General features: G+C 40.2%; 1 protein-coding gene across 1 annotated transcript in view; it reads right to left on the bottom strand.

Moving 5' to 3' along the window:
* PKHD1 (PKHD1 ciliary IPT domain containing fibrocystin/polyductin) overlaps positions 1-24,067 on the bottom strand; it is a 1,769,028-nt gene that overhangs the window by 1,496,799 nt on the left and 248,162 nt on the right. Inside the window, exon 27 of the mRNA XM_078647366.1 lies at positions 21,275-21,405. Coding sequence (XP_078503492.1) covers positions 21,275-21,405 — 131 coding nt within the window. The remainder of the gene's footprint in view (positions 1-21,274; positions 21,406-24,067) is intronic.

The raw sequence follows: 24,067 nt of genomic DNA, 5'->3' as shown, positions 1-24,067 counted from the left end.
ACTTCAACGTATCCAGAACACTGCAGCATGCCTGGTCCTAATGCTTCCTTAGAGAGCCACTCCTAAGAGGGCCTTAGCCTCCCTACATTGGCTCCCAATTAGGGAGAGAGTTCTGTTCAAGGCTCTGTGTGTTAGCGATCGGATCATACAGAGGAAGGGCCCCACCTACCTGCATGACCTATTAACTCCCTATTCCCGACCCGTCAATTCAGATCTAGCGGGACAGGGCAGGTGTGTATCCCTACCATCAGGAGAGGAAGGATGGGTGGACGCTCCTTCCGCTATCTGGCAGCGCAGCAGTGGAACAAACTCCCTCAGGGTCTCCGGCTGGAGGTCTTGGAGACTATTTTCCGTAAAGAACTGAAAACTTACCTCTTTCCCTGGTTGGTCGCAGGCTGTGCCGCAGCGCGGGACACACTAGTCTAGTGTAACCATGCACTTTACAAATGTGAATATTATTATTATAGTATGAGGAAAAATTATGTGGTATGTCTAAGACAGGGCGACACTATTGGGGCCATTAATTTCCTGCCTCTATAATTCATATGATATGCAAATGCTCAAAATAAATAGGTGTAGATACGTCAAAATATTTCAGATATAATGAATGTGCCTATACAAAAAATTAATTTCCATGTGTAAACCAAGCTATTTGCCTGATTATGTTGAATCTACATGTATAAATGGCTGTGTCAATAAAGCATGCACCTCAGTAGGGCCTTTACATAAAGTAAAAGACATTTCGGAGAATTTCTAAAAAGATAGTTACTTTCGGAACAGGCTTTATCCTGTGACTTTGCCAAATATGTAACAGCTTTATTGAAATTTACGCTCACACAGTATTGGTGCTGTCACCCACAATGGAAATATACAGCCATATTTGGCAATCTGAAAAAGAAAATGATGGCAGTGGTAATAGCAGGCTGCTTGCACATCGGACTACAGTCAATGTTAGGTACATATAATACAAAAGTACTGTGTACTCAAATTAATCAACACTATCCCACCTCAATAGTATATATCTATACTAATATAATAAAGAGAGAGCCCAAACCTTTGAGGCGGGTAATCTCAGGAACCACAGCACCAATCACAACACCCAATACAGCGTTGGAAAGGGCAGTTGCAACAGAAGGACATAGGCTATGCAGACGCCCACCATATACATTCAAAAGGTAAAAGAACCGTGCCAGCAAAGTAGTCCCTTGTGGGCGTGTCTGTGTTGTGCTGTGGGCGTGTGCTGGGGGCGTGACAAACGCTGGGGGCGTGTGGTACGTTCCGCCCTTCATGCCACGTCTCATATCATGTGCTAATCCCACCCTGCTCCCTTTAAATACCCCTGCACCCCATAATCATAACCCACCCTTACTCCTTAAAATACCCAAACACCCTTAAACACTAACCCATCTTAACCCTATAAATATACCCTGTACCCCAAAACCCAAACCTACACCTAAACCCTAAAAATACCCCTGCACCCCATAATCACAACCCACCCTTACTCCTTAAAATACCCCAACACACTTAAACACTAACCCATCTTAACCCTATAAATATACCCTGTACCCCAAAACCCAAACCTATACCTAAACCCTAAAAATACCCCTGTACCCCAAAATCCAAACCTACCCCTGAACCCTTTAAATACCCCTGTACCTCAAAACCCAAACCTACCCCTGAACCCTAAAAATACCCCTGTACCCCAAAACCCAAACCTAGCCCTGAACCCTAAAAATAACCCTGTACCCCAAAACCCAAACCTACCCCTGAACCCTAAAATACCCCTGTACCCCAAAACCCAAACCTAGCCCTGAACCCTAAAATACCCCTGTACCTCAAAACCCAAAGCTAGCCCTGAACCCTAAAAATACCCCTGTACCCAAAAACCCATACCTATCCCTAAACCCTAAAACTACCCCTGTACCCCATAACCCAAAACTATATCTGAACCCTTAAAATACCCAAACACCCCAAAACATATACCTCAGTACCCCAAAACATATACCCCTATACCCATACTTACCCTATCCAAACATTTAAAAAAATAACATGCTTTTATCATTCATGGATTTACAACGAATTTCGTTGTAAATGTATGCGTGGTAAAAGCATATAAAATGTAATGCCATGCGTTATAATGGCATTGTGGAGTCATGGTACTTTCGTAATGAAAATATGCGGAGTGATGGTATGCGGAAAGAAAGTTGCGGAATAATGGGTGTTTACCCTAGCTCGGTAAGTACATTGGTGGCACGGCGGCCCACATCTCCAGCAACATACTCATATTTTTTCACCACTCATTTGAAAAATGCACAGGTCTCTCTCATTGATGGCCAGCACCGACATACACTTTTAGACACACCTCCCGCCACAAGTTCTAAAATTGCGAACTTTAGAGCTGGGGAGCTACGTTCGAATCTCTGCATCAGCTCAACATCCTGTGATTCCAGGCAAATCGCTTTGTCTCCCCGTGCCTACCACAAATTAATGTGTTCTTCTTTAATGGAAATTGCGCTCATGTCATGTTGTCGAGTTGCCGCTATATAATATTGCAAGGAAAAATAAAGTAGGGAAACTCGAGTTCACACACTACTGAACGCGCACTCTTAAGTGCATCAGCAGTGCCCTGTGAATCGGAGCGTTTCACAGGCCTGTCACAGATAAAAAATGCTATCAAAACGAAATCCTACAAAACAATATACTACTGGCCGGCAGCAATTCATACCCGGACAACGTCGGGACAGGCTGCTAGTAAATATATAAAGAAACAGGGTTTCATATACAGAAAAATCTAAACAATCCAGAGAACTACACAAATGCAGTCATCTTGATCTGTCTATCTCACAGATCCAACTTTCATTCACAGATAGTCCAATCCGAAATTCCATTGACACACAGGTCAGTAGAAGAGTAGTACTGCCAACACATGTTTCGTCATGATGACAACTTTTTTAAGGCTGTTAATTTAAAATATAGGCCATTACATATTTGTAAAAACTGCTATTTTGCATACATGTATGTTATTCAAAAAGTGTAGACCCAATCTTATCCTGAAAAATGTGTAAAGAGAGGCAAGTGCTAAATAAATGTTAAAATTTTACGCAACTGACATCAATGACCATGCATAGTGCTGTCATCAAACAAGTAAGAAAAAGGAAAGGAAAGAAAAGAAAAAATGTATACCAGCACCAAGTGATATCACCTACGAGTCATGCCATAGAAATAAAGTGAAGACAAAATTTGGTCAAAACCAAAAAGGAAAGAGAATCTCATATCACCAACACCATATAGCGAAACATGGCATGGAGAAAGGCTTGGGCCATAAAATTACCTCATGAATCTTTAGAAGCGATGAAGAAGTAAGCCACATATGTAAGTTGTCAGAGAATCCGGAGAGGTCCTTGGAGCAAGGACTGATATATTTCGAGAAAGGTCTGAAGTTTTTAACAGACCTATAATTTACAACTATGATATCTCACAGATCCAACTTTCATTCACAGATAGTCCAATCCGAAATTCCATTGACACACAGGTCAGTAGAAGAGTAGTACTGCCAACACATGTTTCGTCATGATGACAACTTTTTTAAGGCTGTTAATTTAAAATATAGGCCATTACATATTTGTAAAAACTGCTATTTTGCATACATGTATGTTATTCAAAAAGTGTAGACCCAATCTTATCCTGAAAAGTGTGTAAGGAGAGGCAAGTGCTAAATAAATGTTAAAATTTTACGCAACTGACATCAATGACCATGCATAGTGCTGTCATCAAACAAGTAAGAAAAAGGAAAGGAAAGAAAAGAAAAAATGTATACCAGCACTAAGTGATATCACCTACGAGTCATGCCATAGAAATAAAGTGAAGACAAAATTTGGTCAAAACCAAAAAGGAAAGAGAATCTCATATCACCAACACCATATAGCGAAACATGGCATGGAGAAAGGCTTAGGCCATAAAATTACCTCATGAATCTTTAGAAGCGATGAAGAAGTAAGCCACACATGTAAGTTGTCAGAGAATCCGGAGAGGTCCTTGGAGCAAGGACTGATATATTTCGAGAAAGGTCTGCAGTTTTTAACAGACCTATAATTTACAACTATGATAAAGGAGGATATAAGAAAATATCAGGAAAGGATAATACGTCATACTGAAGCAGAGAAAAATTAGATGTGTCGTACCGTGTATATTTTTTATAAGAAGAAAATGACCACTCAACAGTATACTCTCAGAATGAGATTCAACCAAATAATGGTGACATTTGAGCAGATCCAATAATATATATTGAACCTGCCCTCTTCCTCATTCATTGGGAAATCAAATGCTAGGCAAGTATTGCAGCCCATACTATTTAGATAAATAAACTTATACTGCCACATTCACCATCTAAATTAAAGGGCTCGAGAGTCACAGCACTACTCAGGTAAGACTTAAATGTTAGGCATACCTTGAAAAGTGTTGCTGTGCTCCATATATTTAAATGGGTACAGCAGGAAAACACAGGTTAGGATCGGCCTGGTTTAAAGGCGGTAAAACTACAAAGCAATCATCAACATCAAAAAGTTACAAAAGAAAGAAAATGAATTGTTAAAGGCATAAATGGTAAGGTTATTACCAGGTAGAAGCAGAAAAAAGTGTGTCGAGACCACACACACATAACCACTCACAAAGTATCTCGGTGTGTACATGTCCTGCATATCCAACTCATTTAAAATTTCCAGGAAATCACGTATAGAATATAAACATAGAAACAGGAAGCAAGTTAGGACCCCTGTACTTAGAACCGGTGTGCCATTTTAGAGCAGTACATGAAGAAATGTGAAAACTCGCAACAATTTAAGGCTGCATGTCGGTAGTACATACATATTCCTTTTATGCAAGCTATTAAGTACACTGAGTTTAGAGATGATATGCAAGCTGAATATCTCTCAACACCGATACGTAACACTATGATCAAAAATTGTTGCACGCTCATCTCAAAAGAGAGATACAGGCGTATGAATAATACCAGTGAATAAAAGGGGGCATTACAGAGCATAGTGTAAAAACTAGCAAAAAATTAAGGTTGCATGTCTATAATATATAAATACTCCATTTTGTGCAAGATATGTTGTATACTTAAGCATTGTGAGGTAAAAATTGCATTATCACCAGATGCGCACTGGGTATTTGAGTTATAGATGACTTACAAAGTAATTGTCTCTAAACGCCAGTACTTAATACTGTTCTAAAAATTATTTCACATTCATCACAGAGGGAGAGATATAGGAGTCTGAATATTAGCAGTGAGTAAGAAAAAGATAACACAGACAGAAAGAGCATAGAGCCCCGAGAAGTAAACACAATTCTGCCCATAGATAGTAGTACAAACAGCAAGAGCATAGAGCCCGAAAAATATACACAATTATGGCCATTAGAGTGGCATTTGCAAATGAAAACCATAATCAGGTCTCCATTGTAGCACAGTACATAACATTATTAGTACTTAAACTTTTCTCATAGAGTACAATACAAGAGAAGACCAATGCCTCTTATAATTTGTCATACAGCAGATTAAGGAATGAAAGAATATCTATTACAGATAAAGTCATCTGCACATTAGTACTGTGCAAACAATTTTCACTACAGATGTATTTCTTGTATAAAACGTAGAGGGCATGGGCTATGGTTATCAGACTAGTCAGTTTGGCATATTGCGTTGTAATCTACATTTCTATTAAAGACACAGTTTTGGCAAATTTAATCTTTTAAGAATACAAACAGTCCCCCATCCATATTGAGGTTATGATCAACTGATGTAATATATGTGTGTCCTATCACCACGACTCGGTTGGTCCTTGGCCACCCCCTATGATCTGTGGCATGTCTGCTGTCCCATGGTGTGTGTTAAAGTGGACAGCCATTGGATAATTACTGTTGCCATTTCTGATGGCCCGAATATGCTCTTGAATCCTTTCTTCTAATGGTCTAACAGTACTTCCAATATATATACTATTACACACACATATAATGCAATATACCACAAACTTGGTATTACAATTCATGAATGTTTCTATTTTGTACTGTGTAGTGGTATTATATTTGAAATATTTGATCTTGTCTACTGTGTATGGGCATACATTGCAATGTACATATTTGAAAAAACCTATTGGTGGGGTGGGTAGCCACATCAGACCTTCTTGTTCATTCTAAGGGCTCGGGAAACTGGGACATAGTAAGTTACGTAAGGTCTTCCCCATTTTGGAAATTAAGCTAGGTTTGTTGGAAATAACCTTGTTGACAATAGGGTCTACTTTCAAAATATGGAAATGTTTGATAAGAATGATGTGCAGCACATGGTTCATGGAGTATACGGACTAATTACTGAGACTACCTGTTTCTTTCTGTAGTTTTCTTCACTTTGTTTATTAACAGCTACTTACAATCCAGATTCATTATCCTACTTTTAGCCCCTTTGGTCGTCTCCGAGATATAACCTCTGTCAGTAAATCTCATGATTATATTATTTATCTCTACTTAAACCACTTCTGTCTCACTGCAGTTGCGTCTTATGCGTGTAAGTTCACCAAAGGGTATAGGTTGCATCTGAGCCTTTCCCCCAGGTAAACCGATCATATCAGGAATAGGTTCACCTACGGAGCCCATTTCAGAGTATATCGACCATCTTTTACAACCCGTGGTCAAAAATCTCCCGTCCTTTTTTCGCAACACTAAGGACATTTTGAATCAACTAATGGATTTTAATTGGTAGGCAAGTGCAGGTTTGGCACTTTTGATATCAGCTCCTTATATATATCCATTCCTACTGCTCAGGGAATCGAGACAATGAAACACTTTCTTTCATCCAGGGATGCTTGCCTTTGGGAACACACATCTATGTTGATCGAAATGATCACTTTGGTCCTTGATAACAACGTATTCTTACACAATGGTACTTGGTTTCAGCAACACCACAAGTTTTGCTACAGGATCAAAGTTTTTGCCCTTGTTCACCAATCTTTTCATGGGTTGGCTAGAAAAAACATATCTGGTCATCCTGCCTGAACACAGTAATCAATCATGTGGTATATTGGGGTCGTTATATAGACGATGTTCTGATGATTGGTGATGAAATACTCCTACAGAAAGTCTGGGATTTTCTGAATTCTAACCAATGATATATTGTGTTTACCCACCAGTATGATAAAAACAAGATTTTGTTTCTAGATATAAAACTGTACATTAAAAAGTGGTTTGATCATGTCTGCTCTATACAGGAAACCAACAGCCTGTAATTCAATACTCCATGCACACACGGCACATCCCAAGTCTCTGATTCAAACTATCCCCTTTGGTGAACTTACACGCACAAGACGTTACTGCAGTAAGAAAGGAGTGTTTGAAGTAGAGATGAATAAAGCAATCATGAGATTTGCTGACAGTGGCAGGGCTAAAAGTAGGATAATGAATCTGGAGCGTAAGCAGTTGTTAATAAACAAAGTGAAGAAAACTAACAGAAGGAAACAGGTAGTCTAAGTTATTACCCCATACAACTCCATGAGCCATTTACTGCACAAAATTCTTATCAAGCATTGGCAACTTTTGAAAGTAGACCCTATTGTCAACAAGGTTATTTCTAACAAACCTAGCTTAATTTACAAAAGGGGGAAAACCACACGTAGTATACTATGTACCAGTTTCTAGCCCTAAAAACAGCACACAAAGGTCTGAGGTGTCTACGCAACCCACCAATTGTTTTTTTCAAAAGTAGACATTGCAGTGTCTGCCCATACACAGTAGACAAGATCAAATATTTCAAATATAATACCACTATACATTACAAAATATAAACATTCAAGAATTGTAATACCAAGTGTGTGATATATTGCATTATATGTGTGTGTAATAGTATATATATATTGGAAGTACTAGTCCATTAAAAGGAAGGATTCAAGAGCATATTCTGCCATCAGAAATGGCAACAGTAATTTTCCAATTATCCCCTTTAACACACACCATGGGACTGCAGACTTGCCCCGGATCAGATTTTATGGAGTGAGGGTGGCCAAAGTCCACCCGAGAGGTGGTAATAGGACACACATATTACGTAAACTTTAAGCGACATGGATCACCAAATTGAGGTCAGCTGATCATTGCCTCAATATGGATAGGGAACTCTTTGTATTTTTAAAAGATAGAATTCGCCAAAACTGTGTCTTATAAAGAAATGTAGATTTCAACACAATATGCCATATTGACTAGTCTGATATCCATAGTCCATGTTATTGATCAACATGCCCTATACGTTTTATACATGACATGCATCTGTAATGAAAATTGTGAACACACTACTTATGTGCAGATGACTCCATCTGTAAAGGATATTCATTAATTCCTAAATCTGCTATATGACTTACTATAAGAGGCATTGGTCTTCCCTTGTATTGTACTCTAGGAGAAAAGTTTAAGTACTAATAATGCTATGTACTGTGCTACAATGGAGAACCGATTATGGTTATCATTTGCAAATGTCACCATAATGGGCAGAATCGTGTATATATTTCGGGCTCTATGCTCTTTCTGTTTGTAAAAACTATCTATGGGCAGAATTGTGTTCACTTCTCGGGGCTCTATGCTTTTTCTGTCTGTGCTATCTTTTCTTACTCCCTGGTACTATTCACACTCCTATATCTCTTCCTCTGTGATGAATGTGAAATAATGTTTATGACAGTATTACGTACTGATGTATAGAGAGAATTATTTGGAAGTCATCTCTAACTCAAATACCCAGTTCGCATCTGATGATGATGATATTGTTTCTTCATAATGCTTGAGTATTCAAAGTATCTTGCACAAAAAGGAGTATTTATTTATATAGAAACGCAACCTTAATTTTGTTGCAAATTTTTACACTGTGCTCTGTACTGCCCCTTTTTTTCACTGGTATTATTCATACTCCTTTTAGATGAACGTGCAACAATTTTTGAAGATAGTATTATGTATCAGTGTTTAAAGATATTCCTGCTTGCACGTCATCTCTAAACTCAAATGCACAGTTTGCATCTGATGTTGATGTAACTTTTATTTCACAATGCTCGAGTGTACTGAATAGCTTCCATAAAAGGCATATTTATTTACTACAAACGCGAAACCTTAAATTGTTGCAAATTTTCACATTTTTTCTTGTACTGATCCAAAATGGCGCACCGGTTCTAAGTACGGGCCTCCTAGCTTGCTTCGTGTGTCTGTGTTTATATTCTCCATGTGCTTCTTCTGGCAATTTTAAAATATGAGTCGGATACGTGGGACGCAAGACACGTGCACACCGAGATACTTAGTGAGCAGTGATGGGTGAGTGGTCCTGCCACACTTTTTTCTGCCTCTAACTGGTAATAATCTCACAGTTTATGCCTTTCACAATTAATTTTCTGTGTTTTGTAACTTTTGATGTTGATGCTTGCTTTGTAGTTTTACCACCTTTAAACCAGGCCGATCCTAACCTGTGTTTTCCTGCTGTCCCCATTTAAATGTATGGGGCACATAGAGGCTTTTCAAGGTATGCCTAAAATGTAAGACTTACCTGAGGAGTGCTGTGATTCTCGAGCCCTTTAATTTAAGTGGTGAATGTGGCTGTATAAGTTGTTGTTTTTTGAGTTTTATATAGCACAAACTAGACATTGGGTATTATAGCGCTTTACATGAGCACCAGTTTCGTTACATATGTACACGTTCATTTTTGTTAGGCACGGGGAGATTAAGCAATTTGCCCAGAATCACAGGATGTTGAGCGTCGGTGCCAAGACTCGAACCCAGTTCCCCAGGTCCGAGGTCGACCACTCCAGCCGCAAGGCCACATCCTCTCCCCATATCTGAATAGAATGGGCAGCAACACTTGCCTAGCATTTGAGTTCCCAATAATTGTGAAAGGAGCATGTTCAATATATTTTATTGGATATGCTTTCATTTCACCGTTATTTGGTAAAATCTCATTCTGAGAGTATACTCTAGAGTGGTCATTTGCTTTTTATAAAAAATATACGCAGAACGACACATCTAATTTTTCTCTGCTTCAGTATGACGTATTATCCTTTCCTGATATTTTCTTATATACTCCTTTTTCGTAGTTGTAGATTATAGGTCTGTTAAAAACTTCAGACCTTTCTCTAAATATATCAGTCCTAGGGGCTCCAAGGACTTCTCCTGACTTTCTGACAACTTACAGGTGTGGCTTACTTCTTCATCGCTTCTAAAGATTTATGACGATTTTTTTTTACCTTAAGCCATTCTCCACAATATGTTTCACTATATGGTGTTAATGATATGAGATACTCTTTCCTTTTCGGTTTTGAAACAGGAATATTCACTTTATTCCTATGGCTTGAATCTTGGGTGATATCACTTGGTACAGTTATATATTGTATGGCTATTGATATCACTTGCATAGAATATTAACATTTATTTAGCACTTGTCTCTCTTTGCACACTTTTCAGGATAAGATTGGGTCTACACTTTTTGAATAACATACATGTATGTAAAATAGCAGTTTTTACAAATATGTAATGTTGTGATTTAAATTAACAGCCTTGAAAAAGTAGTCATCACGACGAAACATGTTTCGACAGTATACCCTTCTACTGACCTGCGTGTCAACGGAATTTGGATTGCACTATGTGTGAATAAAAGTTGGATCTGTGAGATAGACAGATCGAAATGACCGCATTTGGGATTTTTTCTATTTGGCAATCTATTTCAATTAATTTCTTTGTTAGATCCAGATCTCCAAGCCTCTTTATTAGTTGTGAATGCAGTAGGTCTCTCTGACATATTAGAGTACCGCTTCACCAGTGGCCATGCTGCTAGTGGTTGCCAGGAAAAGTGTGAATATAGGCTAGCCTCCCAACCAGTTGGTGAGTCTAGAAGTTGTCATGCTGGTGCTACTCTTCCAGGGACCTCATCTTCATCCCTGCTAGCTTTATCCTTCCGGTGAGGTAGTTCATTATTCCTAGTAGATGGCACAGACATGTGGAACTCATTTGCATACATCATGCAACGTAAAATATATCCCTTCTCGTTGCTCTGAAAGTGCTGTGTACTACTTTAGCATTACTAAACGGGTGAGGGACAACAAAAAAAATTGAAAAATCATCTTGTCTTTTGCTTATGGTGATATAACAAGAGGGTACCAGCTGGTCGCCCTCATAACTTCAGACATGTGAGAGGATCATTAGGAACACCAACAACTGATAAGGTTTGGACAAAAGATGACCCTTACATAGGTGATGGCACCCCAATGGTACTTGTCTTTTGAGCTGTCTCTTTTCTGCTTAGTGTTCCACTGGAACACTGCACAAAAATGACACATGCCTATGGTGAACCAGTAAAATGTCCGCCCACCAGAGCAGAGCAAAGCACAATAAAGTAATGTCGCAATACCGGGGTTTATCAACAGGGAGGGGTGAAATTACCACTTATCTCTGTGGGAATCTATTATGCAGGTATAGCAATCACTGGATGTGTGGTGTTAAATCATACCTTTCAGAAGTTTTTGAGTAATGTCCGAAACTTTTCACTATGGGGCATATTTACAAGGGCATTGTGTCAAAGGAACTTCACTTTAAACTACGTTTATGCGGCGCAATGCCCTGCTCCATATTTACAAAGTGGAGTTAAGCCACTTGTAAATATGGTACCCTTTCACGCAGATATCAGTATGAAAGGGGCATGCAATGAGTGTTGCTGTGATCATTCCAAGCGACACAATTGCTTTTTTGAGGCTGCCTCAGATTTACAAGGAGGTGTAAATCTGAGGCAGTTCAAAAATGAATGCCATGCAATAGCAGGTGTTAGAATGACAAAACAAGGAGAAATACTTTTATTATGTGCAGGAAAGGACACCTTCCTGCACATAAACAATCATTTCCTGCAATGCAGGCAAACTTGCACTATTGTGCAAGGGTGAGAGCTAGTGAAAACACAGGGGTGTGCCATATTGCTGTAAATGCTTCACATCCCTGTGTTTTGGAAATGTTGGAGCGCATCGCTGCCAAATTTGGCGCCGCTCCGTGCTCTGACATTTCATTGTACATATGTCCCTATGTGAGGACGGGGTAGGGCTGTGTGCCAATCACAGAGTGAGGCAGTTTTATTCACTGGCTTCTCTCAGTGGGCATCGCTTGCGCATAGATTCCACACAATGAGATGGAAATATGTTCTCTGCAGGGGCTTCTCCCTCAATATGTGCACACTGAGTGATATTGGGTCCTCACCGGGTGAGCGTGTGAATGCAGAAGATATTGTGTGACTCACAATGGTACTGTGAATTGGAAGGTCCGCACAGGCAGCAATGGTAAGCACCCTCACAGAAGACACCAGCAAAGAGTGCAGTAGTAGTCTTCCACCACTCATAGCGCAGCTGGCAACTTATGCCATAACAGGTATAGCAGACAAAGTGGCAGCTCCTCTGCTAAGGCAGAAGAGTGTCCCCCCACTGCTCTTAGAGCAGTGAAAAAGGGGAAAAATTATAATAACAACATTATTATCATTTTATTTGTCATTACTGGGGGTCTGAAGGCTCAGTGAATAGGAGTCCTTTGTGCACACTCAAATACGCATGACTTCTTGGCCAGCTATCTTGTGGGATATGCACAGACTCCCCGTCCCCATCTGAATGCCGCTCCACGGTGCTCAGACCAATCACAATGCTTCATTGGAAAGTTGTGATTGGCTCAGGGGAGCCTGTGTGCTTGGGTGCTTCCTTAGCTTCTTCCAGGCTGGAGTATGAAAGAGAAGAGAAGCGGAGACAGAGGAGAAGGTAAGTGGGTTTTTGCTAAAATATTTTTCAACTCCCCCCTCAAACCCTCCCGCCACGCCACCCCGTTCTCTACCAGCCGCCACTGAGCAGGCACCTTCTGCCACTTCTAGCATTCAGCTGAGAGCAAATTGCATTTTATGATTTTAACTCTTTACTGTCAGTGTCAAAAGCACAAATACAGAACCCTGAATGCAAAGTGCTGTGAGCTAAAAAAAAAAAAAATCAGGTCTAGCTGAAGGTGTCACACAAAAGATTCAGTGGGGTCCAGGATATAATATTTGGGTTGACCCAACTAACCCAAGTATAGTCCATTTTCATATTCCTTATCCCGACTTTGAGATCAATTCCCTACCTCACTCCCCTTATCCCTGCTGCTCAGTATCTTCCTGTTGCCACTACAGACCACTGCCAATGTCCTATTATCAGTCCCCAATTGTGTTCAGCTCACTGTCAGCATCCATCCTGCTGTCCCTGATGCTCCTGCTATGTGACACCCACCCATCAGGAAAAGTCACCAGTGCTGAGAGCTCTCGGAGACCTCTGCCCTAATCAATATGACACGTTCTATTTATTTAATTTACGTTAGAAGAATGAATAACCAATTCAACTTTGCCCAGATGGAAACCAGTGGCGGCTGGTAATTTGAGAGGCGGGGAGTCATGCATTTACACACTGGCACACACTCACCCATCTACATACACACTTACTAACACCCACAAGCCTGTACACATATAGCCACACACACACGCCCACGATGAATGCACTAATACAGCACATTTATACATACTCAAAAACACAAACGCACTAAACATTTTTTTTTTTACTTACTTGGCAGCAGCGGTGAAGCTTTCGAGCTTCCTTTAGGGTGGGACTAGGGCGGATGAGGTGTCACTGATTGACACTTGATCCTGAGCACTTCAGGGCTTAAAACTGAATTACCAAGATTTGAGGCTATTAGGTGACGTTCCCCCTAGTCATAAAGGGGAGGTCCTCGAGGCGCTTTGCAGGGCTGAGGAAGTCATGGCCAGAGGACTGTGAAATCCTCAGCCCAGCACAGTTCAGCTCAGGATGCCAGGCGCCAGCCATAGAGGGCATGCATATGCCTAGATGCCTGACTTGAACTTAAAGAATGTCTGTCAGGCTGACCTTTGTCCGCCTGACAGACACTTAATATGTCTGAAAAAATTTAAGGGAGCGGGGTCTTTCAACCCTTAACAGCAGGACATTCCTGCATGTTAAGATTCAGATATGAAAAAGACTTGTAGTAATTTTCTATTAAGGAAAATCCCAAATTTTGTTTTATACCCATCTATCAAAATATAACATCATTACGAAGCAGGCTGTATATATCATTTGTTTGGTTTTATATTTGTGGCACTTCAATCTGTCTAGTCAACAATTACTGTTCATGCATTACAAATAAGCAATAATTGTTGTTATGAACTGCCTCTATTCTCTAGAAGCCTCTTGCCCTCTCTGTCTGGCTTACCCTTCACACACACACCTCGCCTACGGGTACAGTGAAATATTGTTTACTATACAAAATACAAAACTAATCCTTGATTATCCTTCGGGACCTTTAAGAAACAGACATCTAATCAATTCAAGCAAAGGTATGAAACGTGAACAGTAAGTGAGTAGGTGACCACCGAAACAACATGAATTAGTTACATTATAACAAGCATACACAGAGAATAAATATTAGCAGTACCTCAAAGGGCTTCCACAGGTGTTGGTGGTACTGGTACACTCAAAAAGAGATCAATGACATAAGGATATTTACCCTCAACCCCTAAAGTATAAATGTTCAATGTCCTATCTGGACTTTGGTCTTTTCCATGTCACTACATATGACCATAAGATAAAGAGCTCATGAGGTTTAACAAAAAACTGATGACAGCTCTCTCACCCACAATGGACCCATTCTCGGACAAGTGTCCATTTAAGGAGTACTTTAAATATGCAAATCTGTTTCTCGCCAAAAGAGTAAGTGTACAACAGAAACTTTCGACTCTTTGTGTGCTCATGTATGTATTTAAATCATCATCACGTTCTCAGTTTTCTTGAAGATGCTCACACACTGTCGTGTCCCATGACACTCTTGCGATAAAATGCCACCATCTTGGGCAATCTATTTTTTTGATGCCAGGCTAGGCAAAGGGGCCATCCAGTGAATGATGTCACTTTACATATCAACACTCAGACTAACATCATCAAACAAAGCAAGATTCTAGAATGCCTATTCTTGGCGATTGCTCGAGCTACACGACGGGGAGGACAGAACTGTCTTTTTCTCTCCACCGATGCCCCCTTAAGGATCTTACAGCCAGCGAGCTCGTTGGTGGTCTATTCTACTCCCAAACATAGACCACCAGGCTGGAGATTTACCAATCTGTGCTCCAGTAGAGGGACGTGGTCTATCTGAGAGCATTGCAAAAGTGAAGCCTGGAACGCTCTCTCATTTGCACTTACAGCATTCTTTTCAGGCCTAACCAACTAGATAATTCATCCTTTCATCTCGTTTAGGGGGGTAAAAGAAAGGGTCAATAACTTGTGCCATCTGTTTAAAGTGAACCTCCAGGATGTATTTTTAATACAGTAGGAGAATTGATCACACACATTTTGCACATTAATATCTCAAAATGTTTACTTGATTTAGAATTCTGAAAACTGGGGTAGTGGAACTAAAGGTGACAACATTTTTTGAACGGTTCTCTGTGGGAGAAACCCAGCTCCACTCTCTACAAATGAAAGAAAAGGAAATGGTGAACTGTTGTGTCTGGCTTCGGCAAAACACCTTTTCGACTGAGACGGATACGGACTGAGACGGATATCAAAGTGTCATGGCCTTGTTGATTTCACTTTATTGTTAGCAATTTCTTTTTCTACAAGATTGTCGGCGGAGCCATGCATTAAGCAGGGCCAGGTCACACAAGACATGAGCAATTTGGGACACATTACAGGAAGCACCAATGCGCGCGCGCGCACACACACACACACACACACACACGCACGCACGCACACACACACACACACACACACACACACACACCACTGACAGACATGTGGAAGATTTTTGTGTGTTTATATTTTTGTGCATCATTAATAATATTCCTTAATTTAATATAAATACAATTGTTTCCAAGATGTAAGTCACCATTGTCACTCACGTCTTTTCCTCCTTTGCACACGTCTCTCCTCATAATTTCTGAAACCAACACCTAAGGTAAAGTATACTTGTCTATATCTACTGTCATTGTTCATTTTGCTCACAATGAACTTTCCCCAGTTCAGTCACAACCTGCAACTCTAGTATTATAGTCCTTCCGATGATTCACTGTGCACTATGCATTCATAGAACGCACTACCGTTCTATGTCTCTTGCTCGTTCTACCAGCTCTGAATGACATTAGCTAAGAGGGTATAATTCATATAAAGAGAGAGAGAGAGTGCTTAGGTGTTGAGGCAATATTATGTTTATTTTTCATGCCCTCTGATTTACTGATGAATGCATCCATTTTATCAATAAATTAGAGCAGCGATTTTGCAATTTCTGTAATTTCAAATGCAAAATTATAAACCCTCAATTTTTGGGGGTAAGCCAGAAGGCGCTGCTGTTCTTCTAGGAGTGCTGCCCATTACTCTACCTATCTTGCTGCCAGCTTGGGACTTAAGATAATTTCTGATTTTCCATTGGTCTTTACTATTTTCTCATTTAGAGCCTTTATGGCATTGCTCCTGTATTTTTTATTTAGAATTTTGCAATAAAACCTTTTAATTTTAATTTGATATAGAACTCAGTTATTGATGGGCCACATGACTTATTGAATTGATCTGCTGATGCTTTGGAAGGGGCCTTAATGAGGGACACATTGCCTCATGAAATTGAGGTTTAACACTGTCTCTGATCTAGTAAATATAGCTGTTCTAATGAGGTGAGTTTTGGGGTGTCTAAAAGTTTGGGTACCCCGCCCCAACAAACACACACAAAAGTCACAATCACTCCTAGATCACGTAAAGCAAGTGCAGCAACCGTACATGTTATTTACATGACAATAAGGTACACCAGCAGAGGAAGTGTTGCATGCTACCAGAAATCTGTAAATGCACAAACAGATTACAGTAAATCTTGTGCTTTAAAAGCACCAACTTGTAAAATCTGGCTGCATAAAGCAGGTAACCGAGAGATCATATGAGATTTGTAACCATCAAGATACTGCTATATGAAAATACACAACGGTTCAAGCTTCTCTGAGATATATAACATACAAAAAATGCAGCAGTAGGGAAAACTTCTATTACACAGAAATTATACATTACTGGCAGCACCAGCACAAACTTTAAAAAAAAAAAAAAAGAGGATCAGCACAGGTACTAGAAGTGTAAGTTACACAAACACATAGAAACATACAAAGGGTTAAAGACACATACACAGATGATCTGTCTTACTCACTCAGCCCTCACCTTTCCCTCGCTATCTTTTCCCTCTCCCCCAATGCTTTCTCCTCTCCAACATGCTCAACTGTTGTGCTGCATACTAGAGAGGCGTATTTGCTGCTGGTCCCAAGCCAGAGATGCGAGGAATACAAGGAGTCCAGTGTGGAGGCATAGGGTCTCAGTGATGCAGACAGGGCTGAAGTGCTCTAGAGCAGAGAACCTAATTGGTCCTAACAATCCGGTTATATGACTAATACTCTAGAAATGAGTAGTGTGAAAAGAATTCATATTTTCTCATGGTTTCACCAGGATTTTTAGAGTAAATAAAGAGCAGTTTGTGGGCTTTGAGCACTAGGAAACATAGCATGTGCTCTGATTTCAAACTATGGAATAAGTTGTAAACACCAGCAGGCTTTCTTACCCTTTATGTAAAGTTTCAGTACTACGGTGAATGAAGTGTACCAATGGTTTGAAAGTCCGATGTGGCCTGCAGGGGACATTTACACCGACCATATGAGTGATAGTAAAATTATTTCTTCAGGCTTTCCACTGCAACCCTGAACTGCTATGAGAAGAGTCTAGAGCAGGCCCATTTCAAAGATAAACATTGTGGACATGTGTAAAAACCTACCTTTGACATTAACTAAGTACTTTATATGTAGTGCCTTGGAGCCTGCAAGGCATATGTGTATACTGTGGAAAGGTGAAACAAACCTAATATTTAGTCTGTTCTGTCCCTACAGTGACAGGGTACAGATGTTTCTTTCACTGACTAGACTACAGTAGCAGTTACAATAGTAAACGTCTACATGTGAATAGAGTATATTTTTTTCACAGGTCACGCTAGCAAAATACTATAGTAATTTTTTGTGCACCTTTTAATTAGTTATCAAAAATATAATTCAATGATTGATATCATTTTGTTTTAAAATACACTACAAAAAATTATTTTATGAAAATGTTATCTCTGTCTGAGAGCATTGCCGTAATAAATCAGTTCTGCTAGGCACTCCCTTCTCCAGTGGCTGTATTTGGAACTTTGATGACCTGTGTGTAAAACTTTTCCGGATGGTAAACTGTAGGTCTCTGCCACCTGAAAGGAAGGCATGTAGAATTAATTAATATGTGCTTAAAGAGGAAAATAAATTGCTGTGCATCACACACAGTATTTTCAGTTAGTGATGTCCTCTAGTCAAGGATTTGTCGTTTGCTGGTACAAGACGTTCTCCAGTTGATATGTCAAAAAATTCCTTTGCTGCTTGTTAGTGCTGGGTCTTGAATGTGTGGCTCATCCCAGGATGCTTGTTTGCGGTTCAGGGAAGAGCTGGCTTGGCAGTTCGGGCTGGACTGTTCTCATGAGGCACAGGGTCAAGACTGGTTTGCATATGGCTGGGTCCGAACTGAGGTGGTGAAGTGAGCTAAAGAATGATGATGGATTCAACCCAGATCTGAGACTGGGGGTGAGTGTCTGAAAAGTTTCTGTGCTCCGTCCATCATCTTGTGTTTGCTTTGCACACAGGAACATACCTGGTTGCCCCAACACTTGTGAAATTGTGTGGAATACATGTAAGTATGTATGTATGTGAGTAATGTAATTTAAGGTGGATATGTAGAGCCTGCTTGTCACCGGTGAGGGTATCCAGGCGCTGAGTAGGTACGTTTAGGCGTGTGCTGAATACGTGTTGTCTCGATGATCCTGCAAGAAGAGCCAGGCCTTCGGCTTCTTGCAGAAGCCAAGAAGTAAGAAGAAGGCCTTGATGTGTTGGAGGCGGTCATTCCAGGACTTGGCGGCCTGGCAAGAGAATGATCGACCTCCCATTCTACTTCTGTGGATGTGGGGGGGTGTGTGTGCGAACAATGCTGAGTTAAGATGTCTGGTCGGTTAAGGTATGCGGGTCCTGTGTTGTGTAGTGACTTGTGACTTGAAAGCATGTGTGAGAAGTTTAAACTGTCAGCGCTTCTGGATGGGGGCAGTGAAGCTCTCTGAGGATTGGTGTGGTGGCCTTTTGGATGATTTGATGGTTTGGGATGCCAGTGTAGAGTGCATTGCCATAGTACAATCTGCTTGTGATTATGGCCTGCGTGAAGGTAGGTCTGGTATTCAGTGCAATCCACTTGAAGATTTTATGTAAAATACGGAGGCTATGGAAGCATGAGGAGGTGAAGGCTTGGGCCAGGGACTCCAGGGTGAGGTTGGTGTCCAGGATAAGGCCTAGGTTGCTGGCGTCATCAGTTGGCATGGGTGTGCGCTTACAATTAGCAGGCCACCAGTGGGAGTCCAAAAGTGAGCTCCAATTCCAGAAACAGCACTTCAGTTTAATCGGTGTTGTTCCTTGGGGCATTTTTATTTCATTCAATTAGCCACGCTGGTCATGCATTGTGTTAAGTTTGTTTTGGTGGTGACGGTGTCATCTGAGAGGCAGAAAATGTGCTCGGTGTCATCGATGTAGGAGATGATGTTGGTTCCTTGGTATCTGATGATGTTTGCCAGAGGAGTCATGTATATGTTGAAACGTGTGGGGGTGATGGATGAGGTCCATGGTTTCTGATGTGTATGGAAAGAGTCTGACTGGGTGTGTTTTTTTGGAGTGGAAGGAAGCTATCCATTTGAGTGCTGGCCCTTGTATTCCGGCTGTGTGTAGTCTGGTTGTGATTTTGTGGTGGGAGATGTCCAAAGTGATGGAGATGTCGAGGAGGATGAGGGCAGTGGTCTGTCCAGGGTTGAGGGTGTTGCGTATGTCATCTGTGGGAGCAAAGAGGGCTGTTTTGGTGCTGTGGTTGTTTCAGAATCATGATTGCGAGACATCCAGGAGTTTGTGATGTTCTAAGTGGTCTGAGAGTTGTCTGTTGATGGCCATCCAATGACTTTGGCAGGGAAGTGGAGCAGTGAGTTAGGTCGGTATTTTGGGGTCAGCTGAGGCTTTTTGAGGACGGCAGTGACTTCAGCATGTTTCCTGCTATCTGAAAAGGTGGCTGTCTTAAGGGAGGTGATGATGATGGAAGTGAGTGCAGCACTGATTACGGCTCTTCCTAGGTTGTTGATATGGTGGGGGCAGGGGTTTATGGGAGCCCCCGAGTAGTCTGTCTTCATTTTTGCTGCAGTGTCCTCGATTGATATAGGGTACCATGCTGTCAGTGCTTGACGAGGTATAATTTCAATGGCAAGATTCTTTTATGAATAATTTGTCTAACAATTTTGGTGATATAGAGTTGCGGAGTATACTTTTCCCCAAAAAATAATTGATTTGGAGCAACAAATAAACTGATAAATACTAAGCCTGTGTGAACTGCTTGTTATGCAAAATTCCTGAAATTAGGAATTACGTGCCATTCATGTTAACATTTTTTGTAGGAATGCACATGAACAACAAAACGTGAGTGGCTCCTCGCATTGCTTTTGTTTTTACACTATTATTTTGCACATAATGCGTCCTTCTTTTAAAAACTAATGCAAGGACACATTTCACGATAAGAAATAGCATGACAGGTTTTAATTTCATGTAATTTCACTCAATTTTGCATAATTACTTGAAGACAAATTACATGAATTTCGGACACTCACATTTTATTAGGACACTTTTGACTTGACCATGTACTAGATTATGATGAATATATTTTCTAAATTATTTATTTATCATAGCTCATTTTTATTTGGGTAAACTATCATTGTGTATACATCCAAAAAGCGCAGCTACCTTAACCACCTAGAAAATTTCCTCACCAAGAAGATAGCATTTAGAATATGGCAATGGTATGAATAAAAGAATGGATGAACTTTTATTCTTTGAAAAAAATATTAATTCAGAACTGAATTTGGGACTGTACAAAAAAACTTGTGATTACATGAAGAAAGCTTTTATGGGTGGTAAAAAGAGTAGGTTAATTGGTCGCCTATTTCAATGTATTTAAAACAACCTCATTGACAAAATTCCATAGTGACTCTATATAGAACCATAAATAAGGCAGAATTCAGATATTTAACATCTAAAGAAGTATGTCTCAAAGAAGGGAGGCTGAAATGGGGTAAATGAGTTGCAACAACTTACCTTTGGCGGTGGTCTGCACACAATTTTCGTTGTGTTGTTCATTTTGAAATCTACCAAAGCGGGCTGAGACCCAAATAACACTACTTGCACTTCTTCCAAACTCAAACCTTCCATGGTGATCCAGGGCCCTCCTATGAGTAAATGACTATAATGTTATAAATGCAAAATGCTAAGTAAATACAACATTTTCAGCAGATATTATGACACCTGATGGATACGGTTGGAAAATACCAAATTCATTAGTGTTCTCCAACTCCACAAATACTGGCTAGAATTAACATAATGCACTGCACAGGATATAGTTATCTCATGTAAATAAAATTCATGCCATGAGGTAGCTATAACATTCACCCCTGACATGCATAGTTTTCTCATCAATAATTTCATTACAAATGTTGCAGTGATATTATCAATGATGTCACAGGAGATATGTAGTGATGTAATATGTGGGGTAATAAGCAGTGCATGGCGAGGGCACACATTATTATTATCTTAGGGCATGAATTGTAGTTACTTGAGATAATTGTAACTGGTTAACTGGTGCATTTATGAGGTTTTACTAGTTTAAAACATTACATTGTTAATTAACATTTCACCTAGCTGTAACATTACTTTAACCTTTTTTTTCATGGAATTTCTAGTTTTTTTTTTACGTGAAGCAATATTTTATTACCATGTGTAAAGCACCCCCCCCACCTAAACAAGGCCTTCAGCAGTATGAGGAGGGAGACTGCTGCCGGGCCTAGCGACAAGACTCCCTCAAACCCAGCCATCCAGATATTCAAATATTTTTTACCTTCATTTCTCAAAAACGACTTAAAGGATTAACACCAAATCATAACATACATTGGCAAAGTCAATAGGTTTTGCTTAAGAGAGAGCTATAGGCTTTGTCAATTCCTTGGGACACATTGTGTAGCAAATCAAATTGCTGGGCAAAATGTGTAAAGAAACAAACAAAAAGAAAAACTAATAAAAGAAAGCAATAAATGTGTAAAGTGAAGTACCCCGAAGAGAGTTTCAGAGAATGTAAACTTGATCCGAAGGTATTGGAGCTCTTTACATAAGCACCAGTTACATTATGTAAAGACAAAGATGAAGGAGAACAAATTGTTGCTAATGCCAGCTACCACTGAGGTGGCTAGGAAGAGATAGGATTTTGATGACATAGCATACAAGTTACTGTATTGGGTCTACAAAAGGGGAGATGAATTTAGATTTGTGATGGAGATAGAGAACCTGCCGAGGCAGCTTGGTTTTGGGGAGTCTCAGATAGAAAATGTATCCGTCATACACTACCAAAGGCCCAACACCCTCAGACTGGAAAGGAGGTGCCAAGGCTTTTGTTTAGGGACCTGCTGATGCATAAGCAAAAAGGACCAGATCCCAAGTAACAAGATTTTTCATTCATCCCAAAGGCGCTAGTGACCAGCATCAAGGTGATGGTTTACCAGAGGGACAGGAAAACTAATCATGCAAGTCTGTAGTCAATGCTTCTTGATCTGGAATGTGAATTTGTTGTAAACAGGTAGACAGCACAATACAGAGCAGCTCTTTCAACATGAGCTACCAATCAAGTGAGGATCAATGAAAGCCCCATGCAGAACATATCAGATAGCACCATGTCATACATGCCAACATTTCGAAGCACATAAGACAATTTTGGTATTACAGCTTTAATGGAGGGTGCAATATGATTGAAAAAACTAAATAACATACTTTTATTTTTGGACGAATAAAAATCAGCATGTGTGCCAGGTAGAGCCCCCACACACATCTATTGACAACCTTCCAAAACAAAGGACACTTAGCTCTAGAACATTCTTATAGACAATCCCTCACAAAACATGAGTCTATTTATTAGGGCATTTTCAGGCACCGGGTTTAAAAAAAAGGCACTCCTTTAAAAGTCAAAACCATGCAAGCCCCATCCTATATCATAAAACAGCAATTGCTACCACAGGTTCAGACAAAAAAGTGCAGAACATAGAACATGAAATAGTAATGAAACACGAATGAGTACATGCTGAAAGACAGCCCCGTGTAGTTTCCCTTTTATAACATGATCCATTTGTCACTAATACGTGCTTAGATATGGCACCTTATAAAATATAAGACATAAGTCACCAGGACATATACAGAGAAAGCACCCATACAAAAGGTCAGGACAGCGGTATGCCTGAATGAAGATTTTCATATACAATATCGGCATGCATCAGCTTAATACTTGGGCTCCAAAAAGGGGCTACTAACAAGTCCATGCGTACTAGGCATATGAGACTGGCTGCATTAACGAGGAGTATCGACCTCAGATCCCAATGCAGCTTGGGCAGCTAAACCCGACAGCTCCAAACAAACCTAAGGTAACTGCGGTCTCTCTGTGCATTGGGAAACAACCACTTCCTCTCACCCAAACAAGGTCCGCTACAAACCTCACTACCAAATGCTTCTGGGCTTGCAAACTAAGGTACACACAACACAAATCTGTCTCGCAACACAAAATTTGACTAATTCTTTTGAAAAATGTGCTTCTTTGCTGTCAAGCATGAATAAAAACTAAAATTGTAAGATTGCGATTTCGTTTGCATGAGACATTAATCATTAGTGCATACTCGGAGGCAGTTTTACAAACGTTAATCAGTGGAACACGAGCAGATAAAGTCCTTCTCACAACATGATGCACTAATCCCTAGGGCACACTCAGACACAGCAGCTAGATGTAGAGCTCACCTTCTATATTATTCTCACGAATCAATGCTCACACGGCATGTGAAACTCCTTCTGCCCTTAAGA

Source organism: Lissotriton helveticus, chromosome 6 (genome assembly GCF_964261635.1).
Source record: "Lissotriton helveticus chromosome 6, aLisHel1.1, whole genome shotgun sequence".
In the NCBI taxonomy this organism is placed as follows: domain Eukaryota; kingdom Metazoa; phylum Chordata; class Amphibia; order Caudata; family Salamandridae; genus Lissotriton; species Lissotriton helveticus.
The sequence above is the reverse complement of the archived record's forward strand: the minus strand, read 5'-3'. Positions and strand labels throughout refer to the sequence as shown.